We start from the raw sequence: 13586 nt of genomic DNA, 5'->3' as shown, positions 1-13586 counted from the left end.
ACACACACACACACACACACACACTCTCTCTCTCACTCACTCTCTCTCTCTCTCTCTCTCCTCTCTTATACCCCTACTTTCGCCATCCCCACTCACACACACCTCTATAAACATTATTATAATGTGAAAGAGCTGAAAATGGTAGTGTCAAGAAACAAAATATTATGATTAATGTATGATGGAAGTTACTGAGATTAATAGAAACTGACTTGATCGGCACAGAAAAAACCCCCACTACTACTAGAGTCTGATGCTAGAAAATAAACTGAAAGTGAGAAGCACAAAAAACTGCTGGTCATGGCCTCCAGTACTTTAACCAAAGAAAGACTTTTACTTTCTACTCACCCACACACGATATCGACGTGCACTCAGCCTGTAAATATGTAATAAGAGCTGTCCTGTATGATGGCAAAAAGTCAATTGATACTGTACCAGTGACACTGTCCCATGCAGATTAAATCTACAATCTGATACTGTGCCAAGGCTGGACAAAGTTAGCACAATAACAATTTTCCATCATTATTTAATCAAACGTTCTTCATCGTATTTCTCAGTTCTCAGAACATTGTTGTAACAAAGTGGGGAAGTGTGTCAAATGCTAAATATAGAACTTGGTGTCTAGCTAGGTGACGGTGGAAAAGGAGAAGGAAGGGAGGGGGCAGGCTTATAATGTTTTCGACCAAGGCTCTGACAGCCGAGTGCCTATCGCTCCTCGTTATAATTCTCCTTATATATCTTCACTAGACGATTCCTCTTTTCGCCAGCTAGACTCATGTGGGCCAGGTAAATTATTAGTGGGGAGAAAGCAACGAATAAATATCAAACAGGAACTATAGGTGGCTAAAAATTCAATACACAAAAAAGATTAGTGCCATGCTGACAATAAATGTTCTGATGATAGTTACAGAAAGGTGAACGATAAATACATGTACTGCTGATAAAATAATTCATTTGTCTGTGCTGCTCAAGACAGTCTCTTGTTAATTTTGTAAGCAACGCAGAGGCCAATTTGGCAATCAAGGGATCCTCTATTCCATCTGAGGGCAGTCGATGGATTTGTCCAGGGGACTGACGTCATCGCTAGGCCTACGCCCGCCGTGTTTGGTCTGGCCTCGTACGTAGTACGAAGTTCCCATGAGGTGACGGCTTGACGGGAGACGATTTAAAGTTAAGAGCCGGCGCGATAACAAACGTGAAGGAATGAGGCTGTGTCGCGACAAAACAGCAATGAACCCCATTTCTCAATTTTAGCGCCTTCAAATCGGCTAGGCGCTTTTGAATGTTGATACATGTTTGCTTGGATTTACTTAAAACTGAATGAAAATCCTCATCAGCAATAAATCTCTTATCAACAGTCCAGCTGACAAAAATTTGACCGGCACCGCCGGTCTTGCCCAGTTAACAAACTGCCCCTGGCGACTGCTATCATCACATGAGACAGAGTAGAATAGAGGGGTAGGGTTACGGTTATAGGGTTAAGTCTCTTCTTTATATTGTGTTTGGGTGAAAGGGCATTTGAATACCAAGGCCCCAAGATCTGGAATGCTTTACCAAGTACGTTGAGAGAAATCAAATCTTTTGATTCATTCAAATGTCAGCTGAAGTCTTTTCTGTTTTTAAATTAATAAGATGAATATTTGGAATAATTTTCTTTAGTCAGAACACAATGTTTCATGTTACTGTTGTATGTTGTACTGTATTGTAAAGTGCTCAGAGCCTGTGTATTTTATTCGGGGTTGAGCGTTATATAAATGTCATTTATTATTATTATTTTGTTGGAGTGGTCGCTCGTTACAGAAGTCTCCCTGACAAAACAACATTTTTCTTTCTAAGTTCAATCTTGGTTTCTTACCTCTGTTGATACAGTTTTCGAAATCTCCATTTCTTGATAAATAGGCTATATTGTCATTCCAATGTACCCCCCCCCCCCCACACACACACACACACATACACAAATCTCCCATAAGATGTAAAATAAAACAGATAGCCTATCCTCTTTTTAAAAAAAATTCATCTCAATGATATTCATTTTGTTAGTTATTTTCTAAATAGGGGGTCCTTTATTTGTTTCCAGAGGTCACGTGAAGACGTTCATTCATGCAGTGCACCTCCTGCAGCAGCTGGCGGACTTCCCTCCTCTCCCAGTCGCTGATGTTCTGTCCTCTCTCCTGGAGTGTGAGGGCTCACAAGGGCTCATCTCCTCCTTTCTTGGGTCCAGATACATTCTTAGCTGGGGCTTGGATGATCTCTTGGGGCCGAGCAGTGCAGAAGCTGCTGCCTCTGAGTCCAAAGAAAGTAATGAGAAGGATAAAGAGAAAGGTGAAGTATTAATTGTGAAGCATTGTGGTGAAATCAAGCGCTTGTCAAAGTAAAGAATGCGGAGAAACAGAAATTTTTTCGCCAGTTATGCAATTTTTATCGAAATTTTTGTGTTTTTGGCTCAACCTCTTTTGTGTCCTGATACAAAAACATACATTTCCATGTGAATTTTAATGAAAAATGTTGAGTAAAGTAAAGGCACAAAATATTTCTTTTTTTTTGTTTTCAAGAACTCTTTTTGGAGTTACCAAACCTTGGCGCCATTTTCTCGCTAATTTACCACTGAAACCAGGCTACCTCACCTTCTTCAATCGCAGGTATCTTGACTGCTATTCGAGATAGATGTGTATTTTTTTCATTGAAAGCGAAAAAGATGAATAAAATTTCGGCCTATTTATCTCCACCCACGCAAAAAATGACGAGCTCCTGATTTCATAGTGTCGTTACACAATTATATTATATATTTATTTTTAGCATGTTTGTGGGCAACAATAATTTCTGGTCCACGGAAATATGCATTCAGCAGGTATTGTCATGGTTTTTGTCATGTTTTGTCATTTTCTTTGATTATTTTCAGTCTGTATTTCTGCAAGATTATGATATCAGCCAGAATTAATTTCTTGGATTTTTCTGATGAGAATTGAATCTGTGCTGTCAGCTGGATAGAAATAATCATAATGCCACCACCAAATTCCACCCCCTTACACACACAGAGCAGGGAACCACCTCTGTTTACTGAGACATGGCTGTGTTTTTGTTACTTAAATCAAATGGTTTGAAATGTCCGTGTTATGACTTTAGTGTTACCTCACGGCTCATGTGATGATTTTTACTATCCTCCCCTCTTAACCCCTTTATCTATTTGTTTAGACCAAGAACTGGGCAGGAGCGTCACTACGGATGGCTCTTTCCTCTACACCACCAACAGTTTTGGCAAAGGTATCGCCAAAGTTGGCACTGGACTTCGAGGCACTCTCAGGTAACTCCTGTTCATTTGAATCTGAAAGTCTTGTCACAGACATTTAATTTGTATGAAAAGTAACCGAATTGTGTTGATAGCACCGTAAAACATTTCAAACTCAAACTCATTTGTAATTATAATTTGTATGGGATTTGTTTTGTATACACAACAGTACCTCCTATGTTCTTCCCTATAGGTGCCTGGAAGGGTCGGGGGCAGGTCCCAACTTTTTTTCTTCCCTCTGTTGTTTATTTGTTTTACTTTTTCCTGGTGCTAAAGGGTTGTAAAGTCAATATATGGATCTATTTAAACTCTACTCTTTCTCCAGGTCAATATGTTTCTCTTCACTTTTTATTCTTTTTCCAAGTTGATATCTAAACTTTTTTTTTCTCTTTACCTTTTTATCAAGGCTATATATTTCTCTTTACTCTTTTTTCAAATCAATGCATATGCATCTCTCCACTCTTTTACTCTTACAACTCCAACTCCAAGTCGATATGCCTGTCTTTACTTTTTATGTTTTCTCTATATGGACATTCTTCTTTTTTATAACTCTTTCTCCATATCAGTACGCTTTTCTTTTTACTCTTTACTCTATAATGTTAAACTCTCAGTTGGGAGAACCGTAAGTATCAGTGTATGGGAGAAACAACATCAGTGAGAGTAGTGCATGTGTTCAGATGTGCTCTTTTCTTGCTTTGCAGACTTCTGCAGTAAATCAAGTGGTGTCTTTTGTGTTACGAGAACGTTGCATGCCTTTTGTGCAGAGGATTTAGCCAAAGTCTGGGGTAGACAATGTTTTATCCAAGGCCTCTATCTTTTTATGGTATTCATGCCATGCAGCTTAGGTTGGCCCTGGCTGGTTGAGTCATAGTATGTGGGTGGTTGCCGTGTGCCCTGGTGTGGTTTGCTCCCTCTTAATTTTTAAACGTCTATCGTCCTTATCTCATCTCTTTTTTGGTATGCTACTCTCCAGTAACACCTTTAATCTTTGACACTTATATGAACTATTTGTGTTGCAATTGCTGTAAAACTGGCACTGAAACTAAAGTCATAGCAGCCTGCCCCCTAAATGGTGTTAATAGTGTAAAACTTATTTGTTCCAATATCCTGTGTCTCAGGGGCTACGTGTACAACAAGACAACAGACGTGGGGCCTGGGCGCCTGGCCTACGGTGGACTGGGTATGCTGCTGTTCCGACCCCAGAAGTACGACCTGACAGCGGAGACTGCCAACTTTGTACAGCTGATAGACAAGAACTCTCTAGAGGTAGGTCAGAAAATTTGTGAAGCATGCTGACGAAATAAGCTGCTTCTCTGCTTTTAACCATATGAAATAAGTTCATTAGAGTCTGCTTTAACTCACTTCAGACGGGTCACACAACAGTTGCGTGACCCCCGCCATGACGCTCGCGACGGGTCTCACAAGCCCTGCGTGACCAACTTTGGAATTTTTTTTTAGCTCTACAAATCACGCACGGATCGCGAGACCCGCCTCGTACCCTTGTTTGGCCAAGCCTGAGCTACTTAGACTTCGTTTCGTATCTCTGGGGCCGGTAGTTTTTAAGTTATTGAAGGTGAAGGACAGTGACCCCTACTGGGGTTGAACAGACCGGAACTCGCGCTTTGTTTTTTTCTATACAGCTCATAGTAATCCGACAGTCGCGTCGTAGTAACGGTCGAAGAAGTCGCATGAACAAGAATCACATAATTTCGCCGTTTTCTATACTTCTGTGCGTTTTACTAGTTCTAGTGTCTCAGAATATGATGTGTCTAATAGTTAGGATCCTGGATATGTACCCGAACACGGCCTGAGTCGTAGTTCTAGGGCTAGATCTAGCACTAGTACCGGTGTTGTTTTTCGCGCAACGAAATCACAACGTCGTGCCGTACATCTGTCTCATGTAATTCAGTGTATGGGTCTGAATCAATGCACAGACCAGCTTTTATATTTTCACCAAACACTTGCACATGTATACAAATCAAACCAGAACACTTTGAACTTTTATTTTTGTTGTTGCAGTGAATTTCATTCTACTTGTCACGTCTCTGGAAATTTTTCGAAAATCAAATTCATGCCAATTTTTAAAAAATCATACAAATTAAAGTATTAGACTTAGACAACTTTAGTTTTTTTGTATTAGATTAAGCTTGAATGTTACTTTACTGTGTCAAAAAATGATTACAATAGGGTAATTCTGAGAGTTGTGGTGATTTATTGAAATACCCCCCAAAACGCCAGTCTTCAACGCTTGTGACTGGTGAAAGGGCCCAGTCGCAAGTGAGTTAATTGAAACCTGCAGGACTATTTTTGGTTTAGAGAGGGTTTTCAAATAGTGATGTTTGTCGACAGCGTAGAGTTGGGAATGCCATACATGCGTCAAATTTCATTTTTCTTTTTTTTTCACTTCTTTCAGAAACTGCAATATGAGCTGCTAGCTGTTTGAATTGTGATCTCTCTTTGACATTATCAGCATTCTTACTCTGACAAATGGTCACACAGAGCAGACGAAAGAAGAGATCAGCATACTTCACTGAGCTCTGTGCTAGACAAGAGAAATGAGAAAGTTCAATACCAGTTTTGTCTCGAAACACACCGCATGTTGTTACATGTTCATGTGTAGGGCCCATGTGAACTAACTGAAGAGAAAATAGGCCTTGATCAACCAAAGGTCATGCAACTAGGGGTTTTTTTTTCTTTTCTATCTTACTCCTTTCTACCGGCATCTGTAGTGTAGTGGTTACTTACTTAACCATCGCACACCAAAGACATCAGATTGATTCCGGTTCGGGGATTATTTTTTTTTTCATTGAGTATCTCCGTTAATGTGCTGTGATAATGTATCCTCAACCGGGGTTGAAGCTGACAAGCAGGATGAAAGCAGCCCTCCTCCTAAATGGTACGAGTTGTAAGGATTGGGGCATAAAATACCTTGCTTTTCTTAATGCTTCCTATTTTCCGCCATTTTTTTAGTTTCGTCCAGACTTCATCTGCCGATCTGATGCCCGCAGCCTCATTGATGGTTCCTTCCTCATGTTTCCGACTTTTTCACTTTCTCCGTTGTAAAAATCTAGATCTAGGCTATGTTGCATTTCCCCTCGTGACCCTTTGCTGTGACTGTAAAGACAAGCTTAAACTACCTTTCACCGTTGGAAGTTCTGATGGCCAAATGCGTTTGAAGTCGTACAATATTATTTTATGAGTGGGATTAAATCCCGGTCCTGGAAGGTTTTTTTTTTCCTTCTTCCTCCCGACTGACCAACAAGTTTTTACCATTAGGCCTATCATCATTTGTTGCTCAGTAGTTTTTATGTAGTGATGAAGCATGCACATTCTTGTGTAGTCCCCAGGAGGAGCTTCTACTTACAAAGTATAGGCTACTTTTCCTTTTACCTATTTAGCCCTGGTTAAAGTTAAATAGTGGCTTTACTTTGTGTGTGAATCTCATTCTTTTTTAAATTTTAGGCTCAGAAAGGCCAAATTTTAGCTCTTCAATTGCAAATTTTCTTCCTGTAAGAAAAACCCTGGACCCACTGGGGGCCTTCTGCGGCCCCCATACTCTGCGCCAGTTTTTCCTCCATTTTGGGGTTTTGCTATTGGAAGCACTATTTACTACTTGATTCCAGAACTGTGGGTCTTCAGTCTATTCATAACTCTTTGCCCCTCCTCAGATGGGTCCATTTTAAACTCCTACAATTTAAGAAATATAATGTTCAAACATTTTTTTCCAACAAACAAATCTTTGTGTGTCCGCACAGCCTATAAAGGTGATCCCCAAACCCAAGGTTTTCCTCCAGCCCGGTCTGTGCACGACCGTGGGTTTCTGCAGCGATGGTGTCTATCTCTACTGGTTGTGGTGTCCGGCTGCGCTTCAGGACAAGAACGCCAAAGGTGTCAGCGTCAATGTCAATGCTTTCACCATAGAGGTATGATGGCGACTGAAAAGACTTGATATAACGAATACTGATTTTTTGTTTGTTTATCTTTAACTGAAGGCTGAACCTTCAATTTGAATCTCGTTTTCTTTCCTTTCTTTTTTTTTCTTCTTTTTTTTTTTTTGGATTGCAGTTGTATATGAGTGCCAGGAATCCCCCGCCCCCTTTATTTCCATAATTTTTTTAAAACAAAGCAGTAAAAAGAACAGTTGTTATTCTAAGCATTTGTTTTGTTTAACCCCACAGTAGCTATTTTTATTAACTGTCTTCTTGTTTGCAAATGCAGCTTAGTAAATTTTCAGTTATTTTTACAAAAGCCCAGTGGCATCCCTGGAGAGCTGTTCTACTTTAAATTAGTTCTGCTCTTTGTTCGTTAAATCAAAAGTACAGTAATTTTTTTTACCACACTTGAAATTTAGCGTGTATTATTGACACTCGATATATACATGTGCTTTTATCTGTATATTTTCTTTGTATTAAATTGAAAAAATGTACACAAAAAAATTCACACACAATGAAAATATTTCTGCATCCTGCCAATTTCACAATGAGCTTGCGAGACCGTTTATATGTTTTCTTTCTCTGTGTGTGGTGTTGTCAGAAGAAGACACTGAGGTTTTATTGTATATGCTTTTCTGTGTGTGTGTTGACAGAAGGATCTAGAAGTGCGACCGCTGCGCATGAGTGTCAGCCTGCAGAAGAAGGAGGAAGTGGTCCACAAGAACATGAATGAGGCTATCCTGAACCGACTGCGCCCCCTGAGGGGCTCCAACAGCGCAGCCACCCTCATGGCTCTGACTGGAGGCGAGACTTTCATCTCTCGGAAGGATGACGGTTTGTTGGAATTCCTCACCTCGGCAGCTTGCCCAAAGCATCGCCTGAGATAGTTTCTCCTTGTTAACTCTTTGAAAGTCTGCAGGATATACGAAACTTTTTTTCCGAAGCATCAGTTTAACCAGTTTTCCTCTTAGCACCTCTCCTGCTTGCGTTACACTGATTTATTTTACAGTGTTGTTTTGACATTCTGTCATGGTCATAACTCAATTGTTCAAGTCACTTTTTATTGTCTTGAGACAACTTGAAAAAATGGTGCTTGTCTAGGTTAACTTTATGACTTGAGCAAAAGTGGAAATGTCTCAGTAACTGAATATTGAATCCTTGAAATAAGACTGTTCTCTGTGGAGGAAAGGAATGAAGTAACCTATTTTTATCGTACCAATAATAAGAAACCGAAATAACTACTTACAAATGCAATTTTATGGTTAGGAAATATGCAAACTTGTAAGTTGCAGGTGAGAATTCATTTCCTGTTCACATGCCAATAAAAATGTTGACTTTTGCCCCGTATCTTTGTTGAGACAGTAAAAGACACTGGCATTTACAGCAGGAGGAGTGCTTCAGTTTCAGAACTTATTCGTACTCACACTAGTCTTTTCTGATCAAAGTTATTCTTTGACAATCAGAATTGCAACTTTCTATAACAAATTCCGTTTATTCCTGTTGATTTGTACTAGTCTCTGCGTTGGTAATAATTCATGAGGAAAAAAATTATTGACGTTTTGAAATGAGAGGCAAAGAAAGTTTGGTAGGCTCTGTATTTCAGAAGAGAAGACCAAAGTATCCCGACAAGAATTCAAATGGAAGCCAGTCAAAGACTCGTAGTGTTGTCAGTTTCAGTGTTGTCGTTTTACCGTCTTCAGCTGAGAATGACTAGTTTAAGATCGCTTTATTACTCCTGTACAGTAGTGAAGTGTCTGTGGTTGGTTGGAAGGCACCCCTGGTAGGTCCTACTTCTTTACTGGTCACCCTTTGTTTCTGTCTGTCTAACTTTTCCCCCTGCACTATACAACCATTGTTGTGTAGATTCATTTGTTGGAGGGCACCACTGGTAGGTCCTACTTTTGTACTTTCTCTCTGTTGTTTCCGTTTGTCGGGATGTATTACCATTTTCCAGCACTAAATGACCATTTTTGTGTCGAATTGCTTCTCTTTACACAAACAAACAAACTAGTAGATGGACTTCTCTTTATAAACATTCTGTTCTTGAAGAATTACTCATGTTGTTCTTGAAGAATTACTTGTGACACTGACAGCCGTATATATCCTTCAGACTGCTGATGTAAATAACGCTGTATTTGAAGAACAGTGAGAACACTGACGGGAGAAAGTTATGTACCTTGAGGCTGGCTTGAAAATTTCTGGGTGCCCGCAATATTTTAACATGATTTATTAATGTTGGTTATTTGATACCATTTTTCCCTTTCTTGTTATGATTTTAAAAACTATTATTTACTCCATTTCATGGAGTATTAACGTCAGATTGTTCATGGAAGTATTCTTGTTGTACTGATTTGACACTATTGCAAAAGGATTAGATCATTCTTTTTGATAGGAAAAGCACTTGCAATATGTATAGTAAGAATGGTGATATACAAATATATATAAGTACTTTGACACTTTCATTTGCCCACCTATGTCAATTTAAAAACATACAGAGACATAAAGAGTATTTATCAAAGCCATCATTACTGATTTACCAGATATCACCTTATTCTGATTATAAGACAAATACAGATTCCATAGATAATGTCATGGTGAAATATTGATATTATCACAATAAGTACATATGCAATGCACTCTGGTTATTACTACAAATAATAATGTAATAACAATAATGGTAAAAACAACATTTATGATAATAATGATGATACAATAATAATCATAATAACAATATTAAAATGAAAATGATAACAATTATGAATATGATCATATTTATAATACATGGAAGGTAGGCTGTATGCTCTTCTCTGCTTGTTCAACGTATATGAATTTATCTATATATATTGTTTTGTTGGGTCCTCAGCCCCTAGCAGTGCTGGCAGCACCAGCTGTGGTCTGCCTCTCAAGACCCTGGTTCGAACCCCGATGTATTGTGACGGAAACCACTTAGTCATGCTGACCACAGCCCCTGGCACTGCTCCGGGAGGGGTCAGTCGGTCACTCTTTGGTGGTGGAGGACCTATGCCTAACCTCAGATGTGAGTTGAGAATGGGGGGGTGTGTGTTGTTTTTGGGTTGATGGGTGTGTGTACGTGTGTTTAATTGGATGGGTGGTGTGGGTGTATGTATGTGTGTGTGTGTGTGTGTATTCTCTTGTGTGTGTTTTCTTGTGTCTGTTCCTTTTGAAATGTAGCGGTAATCTTTCTGAACTGGGTGAAAACTTTCTCTCCCTCTGTGTTGTACTAAATGGTAATTATTTCGTTGATGTACTTCTCTTTACTCAGAATTAACTAACTCAATACCCTTAGTAAGTGATAGCATGTGGTTTGTTTTACTTTATGCCTGCACTAAATCACCATCATGCTTGAGACAATGTACTTCTCTTTGCTCGTACATATCACACTGGAAATTTAATACTCAGTGCACATTGCAGAAAATGTCATGAAATCTCTATTTGATATAGTTTGATACAGTTGAGTGACGTGGGTTTTCCCTCATGGAAGGGTTAATGCTAACATTTTGGCACGACTTGATCAAATTCTACAGAATTGAATATTTGATTTTCTAGGTCATGAGTTGATAGGTGTGATGAAAATAACCAATCACAAGTCCCTCCAAAGGAACAATGTGAAGGGCCAAACATCAACACCTCTGGCCTTCGCCCAACAATTGCATCTCCCCTCGTCTCCTCGTGGTATAAGGCAACAGTAAAAGTAAAAAGTAAAGAAAATAAAAACGACCAATCACAAGGCTATAAACTGAGATCTTTTCTTTGCACCCAGAATCAGCAGAAATGGGATAGGCTGTACTGGACTTACGAGTGAAATTTGATGAAACAAAGCGGGGTCATTTGAGACTGTACACTGGCCTGTGCCATTACCCACCCGGTCGTCTGATCTAATCTGATGTCTTTGTTTGACCAGTGGTCATCTGTCCTGAAGATTGACCATTGTGTTCCCTTGTGTTCCCCAGCTCTAGCCAGCAACATGTGTTTCAACGTGAAAACGGGCTACTTCAGCGCCCGCATGGACCTGATGGAAGCCCCCTCCAGCTCTGTGGGCCGCGGGACCCCGCTGACGGGCATAGGTGGGTCACCATGGTGTCGCTGGTGGTCTGGTTGTTTAATCTTCTCTATTGACTGTAGAAACTTTTCCTCTAATCTTCAGTGCCAATATGACCTATTTGTTTTGCAGAAGCAGTAAACACTAAAATAGAAGCATTTCAATATCTACTGCTTGCTTGCTTGACCCGTCAGAGCTTCACCAGAGCCCCTATAGCCGGACATTTCAGGGTGCCCCGGGATGGTCTTCATGGCTACTCTACTGTCCTCATGGGCAAGCCCACTCCATACTTCATCCGATCCCAGCAATCCTCTAATTTGTATTTGTTCTTTGTATTTAAAAGTAGTACATACCAAAAAGATTTCTGTGTCCGGCTGATTTCACTATGTGTGTGATAGACTGTTCTTTGTTTTGACTTTTAGTACATCCCCCCTCCCCCCTCATCCGTACCCAGCTGTGTGCTTCGAAGTTTGCAACATTTTAGACTTTTTCCTCTTTTCTAACTTCTTTTACCTTGTTTTTTTAAAACTATTTTACTTTGTTTTTGACTTTTTAATACAAGTTTTTCCCCTTTGCTGTTAAAAGTTTCTTCTTTTCTTCTTTATTTTTCTAGTGATTGGAGGGTGCCGCTGGTAGGTCCTACCTCTTTACTTTCCCTCTGTTGTTTTTGATAGTTTGTTTTACTTTACCACTAAATGACCATTATTCTGTCAATGTGCTTCTCTTTTCTCGAACAAAACTATCACTCAAACTTTTCTTTTATTTCCCCCCAGGTGCATGCTTCGACATCAGCAACAACCTGCTGTGGATGTCCAGCGGCGAGTATGTTGACCAGTTCCAGAACCCCGGCAACCTCCCACCCCACCACGTCCAGTCCCGACTGGGCATCTCGGACACCAGCCTGCCCGTCAGCCTTGATGGTCAGTTGTGGAGAAATAATGTTACAGTTATGCTTTGTCGAATGTAGCAATCTTGCCTTATGTTATCGAATCTTGAAAACTTTATTGTCTTTACCACTGTTACCATTGCATAGCTCCGAGCCAGTAGGTAAAAATTTTTGTTTCATTCATTATCAAGGGCTGATTTCAAAAGTCCGTTTTTATGTCAGAAAATAAGTATTCTCTGTCTTATAGTAAAGCTCCTCACGGACTTGCATTTGCTGAAGAAAAAATGTTAACTTTCAAAACAGGATTTGCGAATAATAATGAGAATGAAGCCCGTGCCCCCATCCCCATGTGTCTATATATACAGGCAGGAAATTCATTGTACAGCACCTAGAGCCTTCTAGGGATTAGTACTATATAAATTCCCTTTAATAGTATTATTATTATGATGATTTTTATTTTATTACTGTTATCATTTTTACTATTATTATTATTACTATTATCATCATTATTATTATTATTATTATTATTGTTGTTATTGTTATTGCCTTTATCATTATTGTTATTTTTATTATTATTATTATTATTATTATTATTATTTTTATTTAAAAATTGTTTTTTTTATTGTCTTTATTCTGTGTGTGTGTCCAGGCAGCAAACTTGTCCCTGTGTCTGTTGTGACCAGCACCCTCCTCCACAACGTGAGCAGCATGTGTCTGCACCAGATGACCTGTGAGTCCACTCAGAGACTGGCAGCCTCGCAGAGCCAATCGGGCGCGGCTGGTGGTGGTAGTGGTGGGGCGGTCGGAGGGGACTCACAGCAGCGCCAGCAGCAGCAGCAGCAGCAACATCTGCAACAGCAGCAGCAACAACAGCCGCTGGATATCTACCATCTGAGTCGAGTGACGGACGTGTTGGCCAGGGCTATCGCCGACCAGGACGAGCAGGCAGTCATTTGTTGCCTGGTTGTGCTGCAGGTTGGTAGAGGAAGTTTGGGCCGAGTTTTGAATTATTTTTTTGGGGGGGAATGTTTTTATTTCATGCCACCATCTGTATATTGCTTTGAAAATAACAATGAGTAGTTGGTGGGAATCCATCACTGGTAGATCCTACTTCTTCATTGTCTGTTTGCTGTTGTTTCCTTAGCATTAGATTATCTTATCATGTCATTATGTTTGCCTTTCACTGAAATAAGTTGGTGCGTCTAAATGTTTTTGTTTTGACTAAATATTTGTATATGTCAGCTGACATTACTTGTTTTTAAAGAATATATTGTGTCCTCAGCTTATCTTCAAGACCAACCCAACTAAGACGGACAATGCCCAAACTGATGAACAAATCAAAACCTCAAGGTGAGACGGGCGCAGATTTTCATGTTCATTACAACTGTTTGTTGTCTTTGTTTCCAGTGGAACTTATGTTTTAAT

General features: G+C 39.7%; 1 protein-coding gene across 1 annotated transcript in view; it reads left to right on the top strand.

Moving 5' to 3' along the window:
* LOC101853605 (probable E3 ubiquitin-protein ligase HECTD4) overlaps positions 1-13586 on the top strand; it is a gene marked incomplete in the record, with an annotated part of 74361 nt that overhangs the window by 4316 nt on the left and 56459 nt on the right. The window contains 10 exon segments of the mRNA XM_035968422.1: positions 2075-2319; positions 3190-3298; positions 4402-4549; positions 7039-7206; positions 7869-8049; positions 10079-10252; positions 11187-11300; positions 12049-12195; positions 12811-13136; positions 13444-13511. Of these exon segments, the coding sequence (XP_035824315.1) occupies positions 2075-2319; positions 3190-3298; positions 4402-4549; positions 7039-7206; positions 7869-8049; positions 10079-10252; positions 11187-11300; positions 12049-12195; positions 12811-13136; positions 13444-13511 (1680 nt within the window).

The sequence above is a fragment of the Aplysia californica genome, unplaced genomic scaffold (assembly GCF_000002075.1).
Source record: "Aplysia californica isolate F4 #8 unplaced genomic scaffold, AplCal3.0 scaffold00058, whole genome shotgun sequence".
NCBI classification, from domain to species: Eukaryota; Metazoa; Mollusca; class Gastropoda; order Aplysiida; family Aplysiidae; genus Aplysia; species Aplysia californica.
The sequence above is the reverse complement of the archived record's forward strand: the minus strand, read 5'-3'. Positions and strand labels throughout refer to the sequence as shown.